This window comes from Excalfactoria chinensis, chromosome 2 (assembly GCF_039878825.1).
Source record: "Excalfactoria chinensis isolate bCotChi1 chromosome 2, bCotChi1.hap2, whole genome shotgun sequence".
NCBI classification, from domain to species: domain Eukaryota; kingdom Metazoa; phylum Chordata; class Aves; order Galliformes; family Phasianidae; genus Excalfactoria; species Excalfactoria chinensis.
The window spans coordinates 89,461,768-89,484,648 of NC_092826.1; the positions used below are offsets into that span (position 1 = coordinate 89,461,768).

Sequence of the window (22,881 nt, forward strand, 5' to 3'; positions counted from 1 at the left end):
ATGGTTCTGATGAGAGAGGGAGATAGAGGTTTTTCAGTTGAGCTATACTTCTGTTATTCATTTCTCATATGGAGTACCAGACTAGGCTATGTGTTGCAGTGTTTTTCATTGTCCTAGTGTCATTGCAAAGATATAAAAAAATGTTTGCCCTGTCCCAAAGGTGATATAAATTCTAATCTCTTATCTTCTCTGTGCATTAGCTTCAACATTCACTTGCTTGCATTGACTGGATGACGTCTGAAGTTCTCCATACATAAATAATTTTTAGAAAGTATCAAAGCTATGTTTAGAAACAGAAAAACTAGCTCCTTATCTAGAAGCTATTTTTCCTCAGACATGTTTTTCCTTTTCATCTTTAGGTGAAAAGAATATTGAGTTGTGTTTATGGTAGTTTAACACTGGTAGGTTGTTTAGCTTTACTATGTTGTCTCTCAGTCCAACTCCTCTAAAGGGCAAGGGGAGAAAATGTGTTGAAAAATGCTTGCACACTGAGATAAAGACAGAGATCGTGTATCAATTATTGCCACAAGCAATACAGGCTAATCATAAGAGAAATTGAAGTAATTTATTGCCTATTGATGACAGACTAGAACAGTGAGAACTGAAAATAAACTCTTTCCCATCCTCCCACTTTACACACTTTCCCTTGAGAGGCATAGGAGAACTGGGAATGGGAGTTAAGGTCAGACTGTAAAGCTTCATCTTTGCTGCTTCGTCCTTCTCACTCTCTTCCCCTGCTCCAATTTTTGGTCCTCCCCATGGGATGTCATCCTTCCCAAATTGATCATACATGAACTTCCCACAAGCTGCAGCTCTTCAAGAACTGCTCCAACTTGGCTCTATACCTCGGGGCCCATCCTGCATAAACAGATCCCCCCAAACTGGCTTCACCATGCACTTCCCTCCACAAGCTGCAGCTCTAGCTTGGGGCCTGCTCCTTTGTGGGCTCCTCCATGAACTGAAGAGAAACGTCAGTCATTCTGAGTGTCTACTATTAACCACACTCCCAAGGCAATAGTGTGGATGAACTGCAAGCAATTTGGATACGTTTGTGGTTTGGTTGCCCTGTTTTTTTTTTGTTTTTGTTTTTTTTTTTTTTTTTAGGAGATTTCCATTTCCCAGACATAAACCAGGAATATAAAACTGCTGTGACAAGCCAGTCTGAAGAATTCCTAGAGTACACTGAAGACCTATTCCTGTGATAAATACACAGTGAGCCAACTAGAAAATGTGATCTTGTAGATCTGTTTGAGAATAGAGAAGACCTTGAGGAGATGTGATGGCTGGTGGCAGTCTTTGCCACAGTGATCATGAAAAAGTTCTAATTTTTTTGGTGTAATGAGAAAAAAGTTCAACAGAGTTGCCAGTAGGCAGCTTAAGAGGGACTTTAAAGGACAAAGGGAGCTAGCTAGTGGATTCACTAGGAATCCACTCTAGAGGGCTTAGGGATCCATGAGAACTGGTCTCTTTTCAAGTACCACGTTTAAAAAGACAAGGACCAAGCAATCCCATTATGTAGCAGATCAAGCTATTTATTGCAAGCCATTTTATCAAAGACCTCTAGCATATTAACTTTGGAGTGGAGGCTCCAAACATGGCTAATCGTACCAATCACCCACACACACATGCAGCTGTCCAGGTCTCTGGCTGCAGGAAATGCTTGAGGATATCACAAGTACAGGACAGTGTGAGCAAGTGGGTGCAGTGTGAGCAAGTGGGTGATCTGAACTGCTTTGTGCACAGCAAAAAAGAGATAGATTAAGAAGCATCAGGGAGCATGAAAGAGAGATCAGCTAGTGGAGCCACACCCTTCCATTCCTGCAAGAAAGTCATTGGCATGATACTCTACAACTAGCAGAGATGATATATGACATCACATTATCATAAATCTTTGTTTCCACAAGAGATTTCAACTGACCCAATGTCGGAAATACAACACAGAGAGTGGAAGCAGCTTAGGAGGTACCTGGAGTATGTGGAAGAAAACTTCCTGACACAGCTGGTAAAAGGGGAAGAGCCCCATAGACCTGCTGTTTACAAACAGAGAAGGATTGGTGGGAGTTGCAGTGGTTGGAAACTGCCTTTTCTGGCATAGCAACCACGAAATGATAAGAGTTCTCAATTCCTGGTGAAGTCAGCAAAACTTCTACCCTGGACTTCTGGGGAGAGCAGACCAAACTGTTGGATGTGACAATCCCTTGGGAGTCAATCCTGAAGGGCAGATGGATCTAGGAAGGCTGGATATTCCTCAAGAAAGAAAGCATAAAGGCACGAGAACAAGATGCACTCTGTTCTATAATATGAGACAGGGGGGAGTAAGACTGGTTTGGCTGGGATTCTTGGGGAAAAAAAAGAGTTTACCATCTTTAGAAGAAGGGTTAGGCAACTCAGGAAGAGTACAAGGATGTTGCTAGGGTAGGCAGAGGGAAAATTAGAAAAGCAAAAGCCCAGCAAGAACTTTACTGTTAAAAGTAATAAAAAATGTTTTTACAGACATACTAACAGCAAGAGGAGGGCCAAGGAGAATCTCCATCCCTTATTGTATACCTTATTGTATATTGTATTGTTGCTCCCTGTGGAGTTTTTCTGTGAGCCAAGGACATGAGTGAGTATTTTCATTTGTTTTCTATTATCCCTTCCCACTGATAATCTTTCCAGTTATACGATCTGTAGATAACAGCCTAACCACAACACTCTGTATATTTGCTGATTATACAAAGGGGCGATAACTACACAGCAAGATCCCCTGGCTCTTCTGTGAATGCATCATTTTGTTCATGACAAACAGCAGCAAGCTAGGTACCATCTGCAGTACACAGCAAACTCACATAGCCCTTTACAGAACAGAAACATTGATATGTAATCACTTATGCCATCTGCTGAGACATTTACATTCATAATAGCAGATGTTTTATAATGTGTGATAGATGAAGACACAGAAATATGTAGAAGGCACCTCCACAAACTCAATTTAATATGGAGTTTGAAATGTTTTCACCAGCTAGTAGACAATACAGATACATTATCATGTTATTATTTACATTCATTAAGTGTTCAGTGTATTTTCTTGCATTAGTAATTTTTAATCTTTTTTTTGCTAATTAATATTTCACATTTAAACAAAAGACTATTCTGTTCTGCTGGGATATATTGTTTATCATAGAGATAAATTTTCCCAGTGAAGTTACTTCTGAGAACCTGCAGCATTTTAACACATCCAGCCTCACTAAGTGAATGAGCTCATTCTGTTTTTATTTTTTTAATTTTTTTATTTTTATTTTTTTTTAGGAGAAATCAGAACTGATCAGTAAGTTTGCCTTAACTTTAAATTTACAATGCTTTCATTGATCACTGCCCTTTAAAAGAGGTCAAATTTTCCTCAGAATCCTGTTTACTGATTTTGACTTCAGTAGGAATGGGCTCATAAATTTCAACAAATGTGACCTTTGATCTTGCAAAGATTTTAACGCGATTTATACCCTTTGAAAGTGTGTTGATCACGAATAGCAAAATATCGTAGCTGAACCATCAGCTCAGCATATTTTTATGAAAGGGCTGTCCAGTTTTTCTACCCAGCTTTTCATCTGAAAGCAAGCATACAGAACTCCAGATGTCTAACTCTCTGGTAATGTAGCTCACATTTCCTTATGCCTAATGCTGACACTCAATAGATCACAATAAGGATCCTTCTTTGCTGGATTTTGAATCAGATTACTACATTTGTCCAGAGGAGGCAGTCTGCAGGTCATTATACCAACTTCTCCATCATCTATGTGATAGATCATTATTGCCTTCCTTGTCTGAAAGACCTGGTTGTGGGACAAATGGTTAAGCCAAAGAAGGTGAGGGGGATGTTTTCAAAACAAATGCCACATAATCAAGCTTCACTGAGTTAAAGAACATTCTCAAGGCAATGCTTTCACCCCTAATCTTGGATATGGCAGAATCTTAGTTTCAGCTGAGGTAGAATTTTTTTTCTTAGAGTGTCTGGTGTGATGCTGTGTTTTGGTTCTAAAAGAAAAACGATGTTTATAACACACTGATGTTTATAGCTTCCTGCTAAGCAGCATAGTATAGAGTCAAGGACATTCTTAGCTAAAGGCTCAAGGATCTGGGAGGGAACATAATTAGGACAGCTATCTTAAGCTGGCCAAAGGGATATTTCATATCATATGACATCAAACAGAAGTTTTGTAGGAAGTAGGAGTGCATCTCACTCTCTTCTGCCACCCAGGGGGCCTAGCTGGACATTGGTTTGGGGTGAATTTCTTGTGCAGCTTTTGTTATATACATTTTTATATATACATATATTTGACAAAATTATTTTCTTTTCCTTTTCTCTAACTTAGAATATTGTTTTCTCTCAACCTACAACTGCTACTCTTTTTTTTGTTGTTTTTTAGTACTCTTTCACCATCCCTCTGGAAAGGAGGGAGTGAACAAACAGCTCTGTGCTGAACCACCTGCCAGGTTAAATGAGAAATGGTAGCTTTGCCCTCAGCTAAGGATGATATTGAAGGATAGTGCACTTTTAATATTAGGCTTTACTATTTGCTAGAACACACTATCTGTATTAAAAACAAACAAACAAAAAACAAACAACAAAAAAAAAAAAAAAAAAAGGAAAAAAAACCTGCAAAAAAATACTATGAATTTAAAATCTAAAGCTTTTTTCTATTTTTTTGTGTAGCGATTCTGATCAGGTGACTACTGTATGTGGAGGAACCGGTGATTCATGTGGCAATTCACCTGCATTGGTGCAGGCCTGTGCTGTGTGGCATATCTGAGCATGGTCCTCTGGCTATGGTGCACTGCCATGTCCATCAGTAGCAGGATTACCTCTGCCAGCTTGTAGTGGCAGAGCAGGCTGTGGGCAGCTCCCGTGTGACAAGTCCACCTTGTGTGGGCTTGTCTTTATCTAATAGTGCACAGATTAGGGTCCCCAGCTCAGAAATAGTCACCATTTTGAATGCAGAGGTGGTGCTAGATGCCAACCTAAAAGACTATACATGATAAAGGAATTCCTCAGTAGGATTGCCTGACAAACAACAGCAACAGCAGGAGGAAGTGACAGAAAGATTAGCTGGTAAAGAGGCACAAACATGTAGTATATTATGGTGGTATCTGTGTCAGGAAGAATATGGCAACTAGCAGGATTAAGGGAAGAGAGTTCTGAGGGTACTGAAGACAACTGTACAGAAGGACTTGAACTGCTAGAGAGTGACGGGGTTCAGAAGAGTCAGGGCTTGGGATAAGCAGGAGCAGTGAAGGGTCTGTCTCAAAAGGGCTTCAGTGCAATGTGGTATAAATAAATGAGAGAAATATAGGTTTATAACATCAAATTATTTTAGAAGAACAAAAGTCTATCCTAGCTACGTTCCTGTGATGTAGTCAGCATTGAGACTGGTTTTATGCAGTCTTTGCACATAGTATGACATAAAATTGCTACTATATTCAGCCTTGCTCAGGTATAGCTGGTGTGTGTATGAGAAAGAGAAGAGCAGACTACTGGGACATCTATGCTCCTAAAGATAACTGGACAAAGCCAAACTATTTAAGAATTACAGAATCTGTACTGAATAGTATAGCTTTCCAATAGAATGAATCTGTGGCAAGTTTGGTCATGCTTTATGGAATGAAAATTGTGTGTAGTGCAAATATGTAAACAACATAAACTGTGATATGGTTGATATAATTTCCATCTTGAGGGACAAGAAGTCTTTAATGATTGCAAAGCAGCAGGTGCTTTTACATTTCACCACTAGGCAGCAATACAGCATTTCATAAACCAGATTAGAGCTTTAGTTTTGGAAGGGAGAGCATTATTATGAATCATCAGTGCTTACGTCTCCTGTGTCTGCTCTTTCACAACTTCTAAGCTGGTACATGTTTAATTTCCATTATGTTCATAACAAAACAGATGTGAATTATCACCCTGTCCTTTTTGTTTAAAAATAACTTTGGAAATTGGGCAAAATGTAATTAACCAAGTCTGTTGAGTATTTTCATGGGGAAAGATTACACTGTTTTTCTCATTTTTCTCTTTGCCTATCTCTTTTTGTCTCTTGAATGTTAAAGGCACAAATTCTCGCAGGGTCTTGACTATTGTTCTCATTACCAAAACATGAGTTTTCAAGATTACGAAGACAGTTCTTTATTTAAAGTACTGGGAGAAGTGTTTGACAGTTTTCCAGATTTAACAGTTAGAGGTGCCAGCAGAGCTGTGTGCCTAAATGGGGAAAAACTGCCATGTATTTAAAGACACTGAACACAGTCTGGCACACTGACCTGGAGCAAAATTCTCATCTCAGATTTAAAGGGAAGCCAGGACAGAGAACAGTTACTCAGAAGACCCTACTGTTGCTCATGCTGTCTTTTCTAGCCCCTCACTACAAGTTTGTGTCCTTAGATTAGTGACAAAAGGAGGGTTATACGAGCCAATAGTAATTATGGCTAACCATTCTAGGAAAATTATAAAAGTTAGATTCATAGAATGGCTAAGGTTGGAAGGGAACTGAAATATCATTGACTTTTGACCCCCCTGCTGTGCTTTTCTCAGGGTTACCACTCACTACATCAGGTTGCCAGAGGCCCTGGCCTTGAAAACTTCCAGGGATGACACATCCACAACTTCTCTTGTTTCAACTCCATGTCACCCTTTTGGTAGAGAATTTCTTCCTAAATCTAATCTAAATCTCTGCTTTTTTAGTTTTAAACTGTTACTACTTGTCCTGTCACTATCAGACTGTGCAAAAAGTCCCCTTCCTGCTTGTTAGCTCCTTTCAAGTTACAAGAAAGCCATAATAAGGTCTTTAGAGCCTTCTCTTCTCCAAACTATACAAGACTAACTCCCTCAATCTATTCTCATAGAAAAGATGCTCCTGCCCTTTTATCATCTTCATTTTCCTCCTCTGGACCTGCTCAAACAGCTCTGTATCCTTCCTTTGCTGGAGACCCTACGTCTGGACACTGTACTCCATGTGAGGCCTCATGAGGCTGCCCTCATCACCTCCCTCAATCTGCTAGCCACCCTTTTTTGATGCAGCCCAAGATATAGTTGGCCTTATGGGCTGCAAGCACACACTATTGGCTAATGTTCAGCTGTTTGTCCATTGGAACCCCAAAATCCATCACAGGGCTGCTCTCAATGAATTCTTATATTACGCATATCTGGAATTACCCCAACCCAAACAATACTTTGCACTTGGGCTTTTTGAACCTCATTAGGTTCTCATGGTCCCACTTTTCAAGACTGTACAGGTTCTTCTGAATGGCATCCTTTCCTTCTATTATGTCAGTTGAATCACTTAGTTTAGTGCCATCTACAAACTTGCTGAGATGCCCCCAATCCCGCTATCTATGCTGTTGATAAAGGTGTTGAAGAAAACCAGTCCCTGAATGGAACCCTCAGGGACAAAACTTGTGATTGGCCTCCACCTGAAAGTAGAGCAATTAAAAACAACCCTCTGGCTATGACCATTCAACCAGTTCCTTATCCACCCAGCAATTCAGGCTTCAAATACTTATCTCTCCAATGCAGAGATAAGGATGTGGTTTAGGAAACATGTCAGATGCCTTACACAAGTCCAGGTAAATGACATTAGTTGCACTTCCTTTGTTTACCGGTGCCATCATTCTATCACAGAAGGCCACCAAAGTGATCGTGCACAATCTGTCCTTGGTGAAGCCATCCTGCCTATCTTGGATGACCTCCTCATCTCTTCCAGAAGGAACTGTTCCATGATCTTCCCAGGCACAGACACAAGGCTCACTGGCCTGCAGATCCTTAGGTCTTCCTTTTCTCTCTTTCTTAAAAACGGGAGTAATTATTCTCTTTTTCAAGTCACTAGGGCCTTTGCCTGACAGCCACAACTTTTCAAATGTGATGTCTGACAATAACATCAGCCCATTCCTTCAGGATGTTGGGATGCATTTTGTCCAGGCCCATAGACTTGTACACATTCAGCCTCATGAGGTGGTCTTGGATTTGCTCTGCTCTTACACTGGGAGGGATTTTGCTCCCTTAGCCCCCACCTAGAAATTCAAGGAAACGATAGGTGTGAAGACCAAGGCAAAGAACTTGTTAGGTATCACAACCTTCTTCATGTCTGAGGAAGCCAATTTTCTCATTTATCAAAGAGGGTACATTCTGATTTTCCTATCTGTTATGAACAATGTAGCTAAAGAATCCATTTTTGGTTATTTTTCAGGTCCTTTGCCAAGTTTATTTCATCTGCACCGTGGCTTTCCTGATCCAACCCCCTGTGTGTGCAACATCTATATTTCTACTATATATACTTTACTTTTCTTTCTCTCCCCTCAGTTTGACTAGCAGGCCCTTACTCAGCTAAGCTTGTTTTCTGCCTCCTCTGCTTGGTATCCTATTCTCCTGGATGGAGAAATCTTACACTCTCAGAAAGGTGTTCTTGAATGCTAGCAAATAAGAACAAGGAGTAATTGAAAGCCTTGCTCTGTTCAGCCTAAAGAGTAGAAGGCTGAGGGGAGACAGTGTGGTGGCTTACTGCCTCTTCAGGAGGGGAGTGGAAGGACAGATGCTGATATACTCTCTCTGGTGACATCAACAGAACCCAAGAGAATGGCGCAGAGCTGTGATGAAGGAGGTTCAGGTTAGATATCAGGAAAAGGTGGGAGAAGCACTGAGGGAGAAGCACAGACTTCTCAGGCAAAGGAAATGGCCTGAAGCTGCTGGAGTTCAAGAAACATCTGGAACCTGTGTGGAGCCAGGAGTTAGACTTGATCCTTATGGGTCCCTTCTAAATTGGGATATTCTATAATTCTTTCATAATTCTTTATTTCTCTTCCCTGTTGATACAGCAATAGAGTTTGAACATTCCCACCAGTATTCCATTAAATTCCATCAATTAATAGTCAAGAAGGGGATCAGGCCCAGTCAGCATGGGTTCATGAATGGAAGATCCTGTTTGACAAACCCAAGGCTGTAGATGTGGTTGGTCTACCTGGACTTCAGTAAGACCTTTGACACTGTCCCTGACAACATCCTCATGGAGAAGCTGGCTGTCTGTGGTTTGTCTCTGTCAGCTCATCCATGTGAACTGGCCAATAGTGATGACTATGTTTTGTTGCTGAGAATTTTCTCTATCAAATATTGTGATTATGCTCTTTGTATCTGCTATTTGTAGTCTCCATGGAAATAAATAGAAGACATTACTGAAGCTAGAGTTATCTATGCATGACATCTTTGATCAGTGTCTGGTGACTAAATGATTTACAGAAGATTATCAGGTAGATAATAATATTAGGATCATCAACTTAAAGTGAAACTATAGATAATACACTTTCCAACTTGCTAATATTCACTTTAACAGCTCTACTATCATGTTAGATTACTGAGATAATTATTTTTTCTCTGCAACATATTGCCAGCAGTTCTCCATGGCTTGTCCACAACATGGAGTTACCAGTAGATGTGGTCTTGAAAAGCTGAATTGTCTGTTAAATTTTAAAAGTTGTACAACCAGAAGTTATACATACATAAAGTATATATGTATAAATATATGTTATATATATATTATTAGACAAAGAATATGTTATGTTTTGCACATAGCCAAAAATGATTTAATATCCTCTAGAATGTTGAATAGCAGAAGTCTTAACAATTTTACTGGTGATAAGCACAGATGTGTGTCATGAAGTAATAGCATAACTATTATGCATAACATTTTAATCATATCTGAACTAAAGCATGCACTTTGATGTGTCAGAATTTCTACAAAGTCTTAATCTAGTTGCATTTATAGAATTATGAAAGCTAGGTTCTATGCTCTCCAAGTTCTGAGCAATCTGAACAATCTGGGAAAATCTAAAAGTGAACAGGATCTAGGTGTTTCTTATTAGTCTGCCAACAAGCTATAAAAGTACTGCAAACGTAATCATCATCCTGCAAATAACCAATAAAATACACATGTGTGGGTTCATCCCCTGAAACCCAGACATCAGAATTTCTAGTGGCACTGTGTAATCTGCTAGATATCCAAAATATACCAGTGATAAGAAATAGTCAAGTAATGGCAGAATATAGCAGTAGATTAAAGCTGAATCAATTCTGAAAACCGGGAGGAAGGATTAACTTTAAACTGCTTTCTTGATTATCAAAACCAAGTTGTTTTTGGAAAATCAGATTAAGGGAACTGATATTCAGATGTGGCAAAATATGGTAGTTCTGCTGCTTTCTCTACAATTGCGGTAATTTTATACAATTTAGGATCTACACACAATGCCCAAACTAAGACTTTGTAGAAGTAAAACTAAACTTATATTCAACAGTTATTCTCATTTAAGTGCTAAGTATGTTTCATAGAAACATTAATGGTAATTGTAGCTAATAGAAAGTAAAACCGAAACACTGACATATACAACACTGAGATTGAAAGTATCAGCTCCCTTACACCATCTTCAGGAAAGTCAATTGCCCACAGAAATTAACTTCTCTGTAAGCCTGGTCAGTTCCCCAGTGATCTTTCTGGCATCTGTATTGCTTGATTGTGAATGACACCAACAAACTTGTTGATACAGCCTGTAGAGTCCTATGTAGGGTTTTTAATGTTATTTTAAAGAAAGTAATTTTGGCTAACAGAACACAGCTACAAAACATTGGAATCAGTAGAACAATACATTTATCTTGGATCTGACAGATGTCCCTAAAATTGAAATGCTGTGATTCTCTTACATGACCACTCATCATATCTGATATGTGAACATCTACAGTGACCTGATGTAGGGAATTCTGTTAAGTACAGAAACAGGTTTTTAAAATAGAGGGTGTAGGTATTTAGAGTTGTGTCCCACTGAGGGGTCTATGCCTATCTCATAGAATCACATAAATTATTCTACTTGACTGACAGACTTTCAGTTTCTTCTATTTTTTTTTTTTTTCAGTAGAAAACAGTGATGTTTAGTCAAGTCCACAGAAGATTTATAATTAATACATATTACTCAATCTTATACATATATTCATGTAGTGAGAATATTTCCAGAGTTCAGCTTCTCTAATGAAATAAACATCTTCTACTACAGAAAATAAATAGAATGTATCATTTCAGCTTTTGGAAATCTAGAGCAAGGGAAAGGTAAATACAAACTGCATTTGAATACTTGTCAAATCTTTCCTTTTAATTTCCAAAAGCATTCCAAGTTGAGAGAGGAAGCAGATTACGAATGCCTAATCATGATTCTCCTCCACTTTTGATTTCATCTCTTTATCCTTATCCTTTCATCATACACATTTATGACAGTTGTGTTCTTGGCAAGTAGATTCAAAGTTCCCTTCTAAGTCTGCATTTTAAAGGTGAAAATAAATAGTAATTTATTGCTTAGTTTTTTAATCAAATTCACTTCTGACAAAAGATGTTATAACTCTTAAAATGAAGTTTAGCATAGTATTATCCATTAAATATATTATCTAAATGCTTCAGTCAGCATTATTTCTAAAGCATATCTATGAAGTAAAAGGATTTTTTCACTTTATGTTTTTCTTTATGTACACCACTCTAGTCGCTACCTTTCTTGTCCTACGTTCCATAGGAATCTCTTTCATTCCAGAAGCTGATCAATGGAGTTACTGTTTGAATTACAGTGGTGTGGATTCACAGTTTTCAAAAGATGTTTTTTTAGGTGCAGGCTTATTAAAAAAAAATCTTCCATGACGTTGTTTTAACTTTATTTTATTTATTTATTTATTTATTTATTTATTTATTTATTTTGTGCAGTTACACTTCATTTATCTCCAGCATACTAAGGGTTATGAGAGGCCAGCAGGAGTGAAACTATTTCTTTTAGATATAGATTCACATTTTAATAATTCTCACATTTTTAAGCACAGATTTTCCAAACCATGCTTATAATCCAGAATAGTCACAATTCTGTGCTCATTCAATATGTAGTTCAGATATGCATTGCAACATAAATACACAACAAAGGAAAATCTGATTGAAACCCAATATTATTTAGAAAGCAGTCCCTAACATCACATCATTTATGTGCCTAAAACATGAGCAAGGTTAATTTTAATTCCTTTCTCTTCATTGCTCATGCAAGAACTACTAAGGAAAAGTAAAACCACATGCAACTCTTGCTAATTCCTTTCCAGTCACTGGAAAGCCTTTCACAGACTTCTGTGGGTGTTGAAGCATATGTAAAATGCTTATGGGATATACTGTGGTCTTTCAAGGCTCCATGCTCCCCCTGCTAGATTTCACTTTCAAAATAAGTTGCAATTCGAGGCTCACTCCTTTGAAAAGAGTCTGTTTCATTCACTAGTTCTCAGTTACTGGCCTCACCAGAGTTCCTCACCTGGGGAGGAACAATCTCATGTGTGAATGCACTTTGGGGAACAGTGAGCAGAAAAGCAGCTTTGCAGAAGGGGATCTGAAAGACACCAAGTGGGACATGAGCCAGTATTGTACCCTTGTATTAGCAGAGAAGGCTAATGATATCCTGGGCTACACTGGGAGAAGTGATGTCAGCAGGCTGAGGGAGGTGATCCTTTCCCTCTACTCAGTGCTGGTGAGGCTGCATCTGCAGCACTGTGTCCAGATCTGGGCTTTGCTGTACAGAGAGCTACTGGACAGAGTGCAACAAAGTGCCAAGAAAATGTTTACATTTCTTCTGTTAGAACAGGTTTAGAGAGCTGGGACTATTTAATCTAGAGAAGAGCAGATTAAGGAGAAATCCTTTCAGTGTATATAACTATCTGAAGTAAGGGCAGAAAAAAAAGATGGAGTCAGACTCTTTTTAGAGACCTCTCTCCATGCATAACCCTCTACTCAAATCCTGTGGTGCAAACCCAATACACCATCAGGCCACAGAGACCTCACATGAACATGTGTGTCCTGTAATACGCACTTCAGCATTCTTCAAGTGCTTCCAGAACCAGAGGGGAAAAAAAAATAGGGTAGCAAAATACTTCAGGATGGAAGTACACCTACCCAAACATAAAGTTCTGCTGTTCTGGTAAGGCCTCACCTGGACACTGTGTCCAGATGTGGGGTCCTCAGTACAGGGGAGGCACTGACTTGGAGTGCATCCAGAGGTGAGCCACAAAAAGGATACAAGGGATGAAACACCTCTCCTACAATGACAGACTCAGAGAGCTGAGGCTGTTCAGCCTGGATAAGAGAAGGTTCTGGGGAGATCTGATAGTGGCCTTTCACTATCTATCTAATTGAAAGCTACAAAAAAGAAGAAGACAGACTCTTTAGCAGGATTTATGGTGATAGGACAAGGGGAAATCATTCCAAACTTAAAGAGGGTAGTTTAGGTTGGATATCAGGAAAATGTGTTTTACAGTGAAAGCAGTGAGGAACAGGCTGCCCAGAGAGGTAATGGATTCCTGGAGACTTACAAGGCCAGGCTGGACCAGGCTCTGAGAAACCTGGGGGTTGGACTAGGAGATCTTTAAAGGTCTCTTCCAACTCTAAGGATTCTATGATCCTATTATTTTGTGCTATTTCTCAGTTGCACACATGGGAAAACTCACATGCATTAATTTTATTGACATTTTCCTATCTTAAAATCTAAATTCAGACAATTCAGGTAAAACATTTGTCTCAAGAATTAAAATGTACTTAAATCTCCACAGATAACAAGATATATATATTTTTTATCTTTCATTATGTAGGTGTTTGTAAAAAACACTGAGACTATGTTGGACAGGAATGTACATGTATTTTATCAGGACAGTTAACTCTTTTGTGTCAAGATTGGCATTCACTGTTAACCAAGGGCATGATTGACAGAAATCGACCTAAGCAATGGAGAATGCATTGCTTTCTCCAGGAATTCACTTTTAATAAGGCTACAACACTAACAAGTCATTAGCAAAACAACTGTGCTCCAAAATCACACACAACACACACAAACAACAACAACAACAAAACAAGAAAGGGGAAGAAATCACAGCCAGAAGAACAGAAGACTTCAAGGAAAGTACTTGATTTGGAAAACATCTCACAGTAAGAGAGAAGTTCTTTGAAGCACTCTGAACATCCCAGACATGAAAGTTTTTTTGTTTGTTTTATGTTTTTATTAAGGGATTTACTAACAGAGAGGGGAGCAGCATTAGGAAGATATTACCTGTTTTCTGCACCCTGAAACTTGCATTTGATGCAATAAAAACCTCAGATTTTACTGGTAGAACTTGCATCTATTATGCAAAAGGTTTTCTCCCACCCACCTCAGAAACACTAAGCAGGGCCAAGGATTCAAAGCAGCTGTGTCTTGGGGATACACTGAAGCAACTTTTAGCCTAGATTAACAGCTGTGCAGTAGGAGTCCAGTAGTTTGCATCCAAGAAAAATTTGGACTATGAGCGACAATAAAAAGAGGCTAAAATCTTTCCCTTTTCATTTATTGAAATGGCAGTTGGCGGTTGAAATATGCATTTGTGCCTGCATTCAACTGCATGAACCAAGGCTGTTCTTATGCCAGCACGCAATGTAAAGTATTCTGTTATTCCCAGTCACCTGAAACAGTACTTCATTCTCTCCAGTTGTGCATTCACTTCTGCGGAGAGGAGGTGTAGTTCAATATATAGATATATAGCACAAAATCAATGAGATCAGGCATTGTGCTTAGTGTGTAAAAAATAGATCAGAGTTAAAATATTATAGTTCAATTGATACTTGTTAGAAAGTACTACAAACAGTACCTGGGGCTAGCAGTTTTTACACAGCAGCTCCTCCATAGGACACAGATTGAGTAGCAAAGCTACAGGATAAAGCTATGAGAAATGTATGAATGGGCATGACAGTGAATAAACAGATGTATATGCTTTTATACATTCAGGTGACCACTTGGACTTCAAGAAATTGTGTTGCATCATCTACAGCTGAGTCAGAGCAATGCAGAAAGAAACTACTTCATGATGGACTTTTCAGCAGAATAGATCCTTAAAACGCCAGTGAACACAGAATTGAAATTTTAATTTCTGTTTAGATCTTGGAAACAGCTGCTTGCTGCAGGTTTCCTGTGTTCCTCTGTTGCTTCAGAGAGGAAATTAAGATAGCTATTATAACACTATATCCACACCAGGTGGTTTTCTATTAAGAGGCTTCAAGAAAGAACATCTGCTAACTGGTAGAATAGCTTGGTAAACAATAAGTTTATTGTCCTAGAGAATTATCATGTAGAAGGTATTGCACTGAGAATGAATCCATTTAAGACAGTGAAAAAATGGAACAAATTTATTAAATCAGGTTTGTTCTACTGCTCATACAGACGATGCCAACTTAACCAAATGATTTTCTATAGTAAATTAGCTATGTTCTGCATGGAAAGATATTTTCAATGGCTAGGAAATAAGGTTCAACTCTGTGTTAACTACATGCACAACAGCTGGTAACAGCCTGAAAATGTGTCTGAAAAATATATGGTGCCTTGTTCAGTTTAAATTCAAGAACAGCTTGATGCTGCTCAAATGCTCAAAGTGAAACAAGAGTATACAGTGACATCTAAAGCACTTTAACAAAACACTGTGCTCCATAAAGAACAGAATTACAGTAATTATCCCATCTTAGAAAGGAATACATTGAGCCATCCTTATCAATGCATTCATCAGTGTGATTTTACACAGGTAACACAATGCAAATCACATACAATTATTACTTGAGAGAAACGGATCTTTATATATATATTAATTTACACTCATTGTGTCAGTTCATCATGGATTAAAAATGCAAGTCAGCTGATTTTATGCATTTTACACTAGCTGATCAACAGTCAAAGAAAGGTCTATAATTTAGCATTTCTCCATTCAGCTCATGAAGTCAACCACCATATAACAGCCAAGCTATTGCAGAGCATATTATTTGGGGCAAGAAACTGCTTTTTAGCTTGGCTAATAATAAAATCCAGATGTCAGTGAGAAATTTGTAAAGCTTCTTTTAAAGAACATAAACCTGACAAAACTGGTACCACCTGCGCTTAAACAATTTGACTATGAAAAAATGCTCATGCTAACTTGAATGACAGGAACTGAACAACATTGATAATTGTATAGATATCCTGGAAGAATTCTTCATGTCTTCTGCAAGAGGCTAGAGCAAATCAGAGGGAAGGTCCTCCAATTCAAATTTCAGTAGTGTTAGAATTCAGACTTTATATATTTGATACTGTTCATAATCTGAAATGTTTGGGACTGCCTTCCAAGAATCTTCTATTCTAATAATTTGAGGTTGAAAATTCAAAGAAGTGTACGGAAAACAGCCTCAGATAATCAAGGCAAATCAAGTCACATTATAAGACGTGCAATCAAAGGTAAAGTACTTACATCACAAAGAGAGACCAGATAAAGCAGGTCAATTAAACTCCCCTTGTTTCAATGCATTATTTTTAGAAAATGTATTATCATGCACTCTATCACTAAAAGGAACTGTAGACAAGGAAGTAAAGTTATATCTGCAGTGGTTACACTAAAAGACCTGAAGCATATACCTCTTTACTATTCAGCAGTGACAGGGAGAACCTATACCTTTCATAAATTTGCAGCATGACAAATCAAGGAAGATTTTATTTCTGTTTCCAGCACTCAGTGCCTCATTTCAGCAGAAGAAATATTTAAACCAAGCACCAGGGAAAAAAAAGCAATAGTTCTCTCCAGTTCAGATCCCATTCACCACACTACCATTCATCAGATCAAGAAGACTTACTATGTAAGAGATGGAGGTATCTTGGAAATACACATGTATCTCCATAATTTGTGTCTACATTCAGACATCCATTAACATTTTTCTCTTTCTAATAGCTGAATATAGCGCGTCCTCTGAATTAATTACATGTAATATAGCAGAATATGTTCCTCATTTGCACTTACAGTATCTATTTACTGAGACAGCTACCTAGATCTTTGACTCCTAGGTGCACAGCATCTGATAAAAGGAAAAAACCTGTTCTGAGTAATACCGAGTTCTTCATCATAGTATCTGTTTCCCTTAGATTATTTCTAATGCTCTTATCAGATAGTGACCTAGCATCCATTTACATAACAAATTCACAGTCTGTTTAACTCTGAATCAAGAAAAAGAAAAAAAAAAAAAAGATTGATATAAGAATAATAGTCCACACTGCAGAAGGAATACGCAAAGTTTTTTTCATCTTTTTCAAAATTTCACATAGAATTTTAAAACAGTATTCTGTTTCTTAAACTGAAATGTGAAGCTCTGTCTTCCAGAGAAGAAGCGATTCGGCTCAGTTACAGAAATATGTGATCCACAATTATAGAAAGACTTGTCACGAAAAGGCCAAAAAGGCTGGTAAAAAAGTGTAACTGAAAAGATCTGAAAATAACGATTTGCTCAGGCTCTTACTGAGAGAATTCTCAGTACAACTTAACAAGTATCAATCACATCTGTACTTGCACTGTGCCTGGCATGTTTCTTACATAGCCAGAATGGCTCTCACCTTTACACGAGTTGCTTTCTGCTACCTTTTCCTGATTTGACACACAGAAAAACATTCAGTATTCTCTAGTTCTTTAAAGCACTTTCTGTTGGATATTACAATCTGAAGCAGTCTTGAGAGAGAAGGCATAAGAGGCTATCATACACATGGGGACCAGTACATTTATTTTCTCTTTTCCAGAAGGAATCGCAATTTAAGCACTTAACTTGCAACAGCTTACATATATGAAACCAAGAACAATAAGCAGCAGTGAAAATGAAGAACAACAGTTTAGAGTCTCTATCTATATTGAGAAAGCTTACTTTAAAATTAACTCTTACTCTTAATTTATTGATGTGATTTGGAGAAGTCTTACCTTCTATGACCTGAGCTGCTGAACAAGCATGGACTGACAAGCCTAAGAACAGTAGTAGCACGTCCCAGGTCCACCAGGAATGACTGGAGCAGGTGAGCAGAAACAAAAAATAAATAAAAAAGGGAGGAGGGTAGGAAAAGAATGAGACAAAAGAGCGTAATAGAGAAGCATGAGGGATAAAAAAAGGAACACAGAAGTGAGAGTTCTTACCATGACAGCATTTTTTGAAAGTCAGTTGAAAGACCTCAAGCAGGGAAGAAGTTTGGTGAACATGAATTTTGTACTTCTGAAAATAAGTTAACGAAAACTGGAGCCTGCTGTTTCTCCTCCAACGTTCAGACACAAGTGGAACAAAGGCAGCTCTCAGGCTCTCTGTGTGACTCACTGCAATTCAGTGCTCCAACTCTGAAATTTGACTCCACGTAAACTTTCCGTCAGACCACAGCCTAAAAGTTCCTACTGTATGCACTGTGTGTATGGATGGACACCCCTTCATGCTGTTCATCACCCCAGTGCTGTCACTCTGTGGTACTGCCTGAAGTTACTGCGTTCCCTGAGAAACAGGAGCACGGTACTTTCTCTGGTGCCAGGAAACACAATGAAAAAGGAAGTAACATCTCTCCTGCTCCCAAATGTGATGCCATTCAAGCAGATGATCTACATGAAATGCAGCTGAAAGAGCCATTAATTTTGTGTGGATACTTCAGTGTGGATTTCTGACCAGTGCTGCATATTTTAGCACTGCTGGATAAAAGAAGGCAGAGCAAAGCATTTGCCCCTGCATTCCATTAGTTTTAAATCTCTAAATATAAATGGTCAGTTAACTCACCCTTGATGGGTCTTGAGATTTTGCGAGTTCCTGGTGGTCATTTGTAGCCTTAAGAATTACACAGTGTTAACAGGACCTCACTGTCCGCTGGATTTTTCCCGCTGGTTAAAATGTTTTCCAGGCAGAAGATCTGTCTACTTTTCTCGGCTCTGCCAACTGTTTGCATTCCTTGACACTTGAAACAGAAGACTACAATTCTGCTGTTGCAGTTCTTACTTGTTCACTAAGTTAGCTGGGCTGTGTGTTCTTGTTCTTCTGGCCATCACTGTGTTAAGCAGCTCATTTTTTCCTCCTGACTCTGCTACTCAAACTTCTTAGCTGCACGCTTTTAGGCTCCATATTCATAAGATTAAAGAAGCACGAGAATATTCTCTTGCAAGAGTAGCATTAGAGAAGCAGCATGCACTGAGGCCCCAGGGACTCAAGAACTGTGCTAGAGAGAACAAAGGGTTTTTCTTTGGCTGAGAGCACAGGTAAATAAATGTCTGACATTCACAGTATCCAGCCACAGGGAGGTCCACTGCTCAGTCAGGCCTTTCATACAGAAGTGCCCTCTTTTCTGTTTCGAACTTCAGCCCTGCTGATGTTCTTTGATGCCTCCAATTTCTAGTATTAGTGAATTGCTTGTTCACCATCATTCTCTTTTCTTCATGCTCTTTGTGGAGATGGAGTCATCATAATTGTACAGATGCAAATAATCTCAGGAGTTCTCTAGTGATGCAGCCAGGTTCCCTGTATGCCTCCTGTTAACAGCAGCTTTACTTGACTGCAGTTGAGATGAAGTTTTCACAGAACACGCGTAAGCCTAATAAGTCACTCTTGAGATGTAACTTTTTATGCAATTGGCTTTTCTCTTCCCTCTGCCAATAAATTTATTACAAATAATAGGAATGAATTTCATCCACCATTTTATTTTCCATTCATTCACACTTAGGTGTCCCCCTTTGTAACTCTTCACAAACTTCCCTTGCCCATACTAAAATAGCAGTAGCAACGACAACGACAACACTCGTATAATGCGCAAATCTAAATGCACTCCCTGGAAACTCTTCAGGAGGGACAGGCAAGGAAGGAAGGGTGGCGGCGTGGCTCTCTATGTCAGGGAATGCTTTCATGCTGAAGAGCTTGAGATTGGGGACAATGTGATTGAATCCCTATGGGTTAAGATCAGAGGAAGGGCTGACAAGGCAGATATCCTGGTGGGCGTCTGTTATAGACCACCAAGATGAAGAGACAGATGAGGTGTTCTACGAGCAGCTGGCACGAGGTGCACGGTCGTCAGCCCTTGTCCTCATGGGGGACTTCAACTTCCCTGACATATGCTTGGAGTAAAGCACAGCACAGAAGAAATAGTCTAGGAGGCTTTTGGAGTGCATAGAGGATGCCTTCCTGATGCAGCTGGTCAGAGAGCCCACGAGAGGAACTGCCCCACTAGACCTGCTGTTCACAAACAGGGATGGTCTGGCAGGAGATGTGGAGGTTGGGGGCTGCCTTGGGCAGAGTGACCATGAAATGATACATTTCTCGATTCATGTTGGAGCTTGGAGAGGGAATAATAAAACTGCTACCTTGGACTTCTGGAGGGTGGACTTTGATTTGTTCAAGAGACTAGTAGGGGGAGTCCCCTGGCATTCAGTCTTAGCGAACAAAGGAGTCCAAGAGAGCTGGTTGCTCTTCAAGAAGGAAGTCCTAAGGGCGCAGGAGCAGGCAGTCCCCCTGAGCTGCAAAATGAGCTGGCGGGGAAGACCGGGGTGGATGAATAGGGAGCTGTACTTGAGGCTCCGAGAGAAAAAGAGAATCTACCGCCTGTGGAAGGAGGGACGGGCAACTGAGAATGAATTCAAGGAAGTCGTTAGGATGTGTAGAGGGGAAATCAGAAAGGCAAAAGCCCAGCTTGAATTTAACCTGGCCACTGGGGTGAAAAGGAATAACAAACTCTTTTATAAGTACATTAACAGTAAGAGGAGGACAAAGGAGAATATCCACTCTTTACTGGATGAGGCTGGGAATGTGACCACTGTGGATAAGGAAAAGGCGGAGGTTCTGAATGCCTTCTTTACGTCTGTCTTTAAAGGTCAGACCAGTTATCCTCAGGGTACTCCTCTCTCTGAACTGGTAGTCTCGGTTGGGGAGCACGCTAGCCCCCCGGTTCTGGAAGAAACGGTCAGAGACTTACTACTCCAACTGGTCTGCCATAAGTCCATGGGGCCGGATGAGATCCACCCGAGAGTGCTGAGGGAACTGGCAGAGGTGGTAGCCGAGCCGCTTTCCATCATCTACCAGCTCTCCTTGTTGACTGGTGAGGTCCCAGAAGACTGGAGGCTTGCCGATGTGACTCCCATTTACAAGAAAGGTTGTAAGGAGGATCCGGGGAACTACAGGCCTGTTAGCCTGACCTCGGTTCCAGGGAAGGTTATGGAACAGATAGTCTTGAGGGAGATCACACGGCATGTGCGGGATGGTTGGGGGATCAGGCCTAGCCAGCATGGGTTCATGAAGGGCAGGTCCTGTTTGACCAACCTGATCTCCTTCTGTGATCTAATGACCCATCTGCTGGATGAGGGTAAGGCTGTTGATGTGGTCTACCTAGACTTCAGCAAAGCCTTTGACACTGTCTCCCATAGTATTCTCCTGCAGAAGCTGGCAACCCGTGGCTTGGATGGGTACACTCTCGGCTGGGTAAGGAGCTGGCTGGAGGGCCGGGCTCAGAGAGTGGTGGTAAATGGAGTTAAATCCAGCTGGTGACTGGTCACGAGTGGTGTTCCTCAGGGGTCAGTGCTGGGGCCTGTCCTCTTCAATATCTTTATTGATGATCTTAATGAGGGCATTGAGTGCATACTCAGTAAGTTCGCAGGTGACACTAAATTGGCTGGGAGTGTGGATCTGCCTGGGGGTAGCGAGGCCCTACAGAAGGATTTGGACTGGAGAGCTGGGCTGAAGCCAATGGGATGAGGTTCAACAAGACCAAATGCCGAGTCCTGCACTTCAGCCACATCAACCCCAGGCAGTGCTATAGGCTTGGGGCGGAGTGGCTTGAGGACTGTGTGGAGGAAATGGACCTGGGGATACTGATTGATGCACGGCTGAACATGAGCCGACAGTGTGCCCAGGTGGCCAAGAAGGCCAACGGCATCCTGGCTTGTATCAAGAATGGTGTGGTGAGCAGGACTAAGGAAGTCATCCTGCCCCTGTACTCGGCATTGGTGAGGCCTCACCTCAAGTACTGTGTCCAGTTTTGGGCACCTCAGCACAAGAAAGATATGGAAGTACTGGAGCAGGTCCAGAGAAGGGCAACGAGGCTTGTGAATGGCTTGGAGAATCAGCCCTACGAGGAGAGGCTAAGGAAGCTGGGGCTGTTTAGTCTGAGGAAGAGGAGGCTGAGGGGAGACCTTATTGCTGTCTTCCAGTACCTGAAAGGTTCTTACAGTGAGAGTGAGGCAGGTCTCTTCTCACTAGTGACAAGTGACAGGACAAGGGGAAATGGCCTTAAGTTGCGCCAGGGCAAGTTCAGGTTGGATATTAGGAAGAACTTCTTTACAGAAAGGGTAGTTAGGTACTGGAATAGGCTCCCCAGGGAGGTGGTTGAATCGCCATCCCTGGATGTGTTTAAGAGCCGTTTGGATGTGGTACTCAGGGATATGATTTAGCAGAGGTTTTTTAGAGACGGGGTACTGGTTAGGCTGTGGTTGGACTTGATGATCTTCAAGGTCTTTTCCAACCTGGGTATTTCTATGATTCTATGATTCTATGATTCTATGACTAGATGGACAATGTGGTGGTGTCCTAACTCTAGTACAGAGACTGACCATATATTCCTCATTCTTTTCTCTTTCTTTTAACCAACTGTTCATATATAATCTTTACTTCTTTGTGACATGACTTCCTGAAAAGCTATTGCCTGTCTAGGTCTTGCTGAATGACAGCACGGTCTTCTGGTGTATCCGCCACTCCTGCCAGTTTTGTGACATCAGCAGACTTGCTGACTGTGCACTCTATTCCTTCATCCAAGTTACTGATGAATATATTGAATTGTACTGATCTCAGTACTGACGCTTCAGGAACTCAAGTAGATACAGGCCTCCAACTAGATTCTGTCCCGCTGACCACAGCTCTCTGGCTTTTTTCCTTCCAGCAGTTCACAGTCCACCTCACAGCCCGGTCATTCAGACCACATTTCTTCAGTTTAGATGCAAGGATGCTGTGGGAGATGCTGTCAAATGCTTTACTAAAATCGAGACAGACTGCATCCACTGTTCTACCA

At 40.3% G+C, this 22,881-nt stretch overlaps 1 protein-coding gene across 1 annotated transcript in view; it reads right to left on the reverse strand.

Moving 5' to 3' along the window:
* Positions 1 to 18,122, reverse strand: part of COL15A1 (collagen type XV alpha 1 chain) — a 103,290-nt gene extending 85,168 nt beyond the window's left edge. The window contains exons 1-2 of the mRNA XM_072327486.1: positions 18,002 to 18,122; positions 17,792 to 17,874 (exon numbers count right to left, since the gene is read on the reverse strand). Of these exons, the coding sequence (XP_072183587.1) occupies positions 17,792 to 17,874; positions 18,002 to 18,012 (94 nt within the window). The 5' untranslated portion in view covers positions 18,013 to 18,122. The remainder of the gene's footprint in view (positions 1 to 17,791; positions 17,875 to 18,001) is intronic.
* Between the last annotated feature and the right edge of the window lie 4,759 nt (positions 18,123 to 22,881).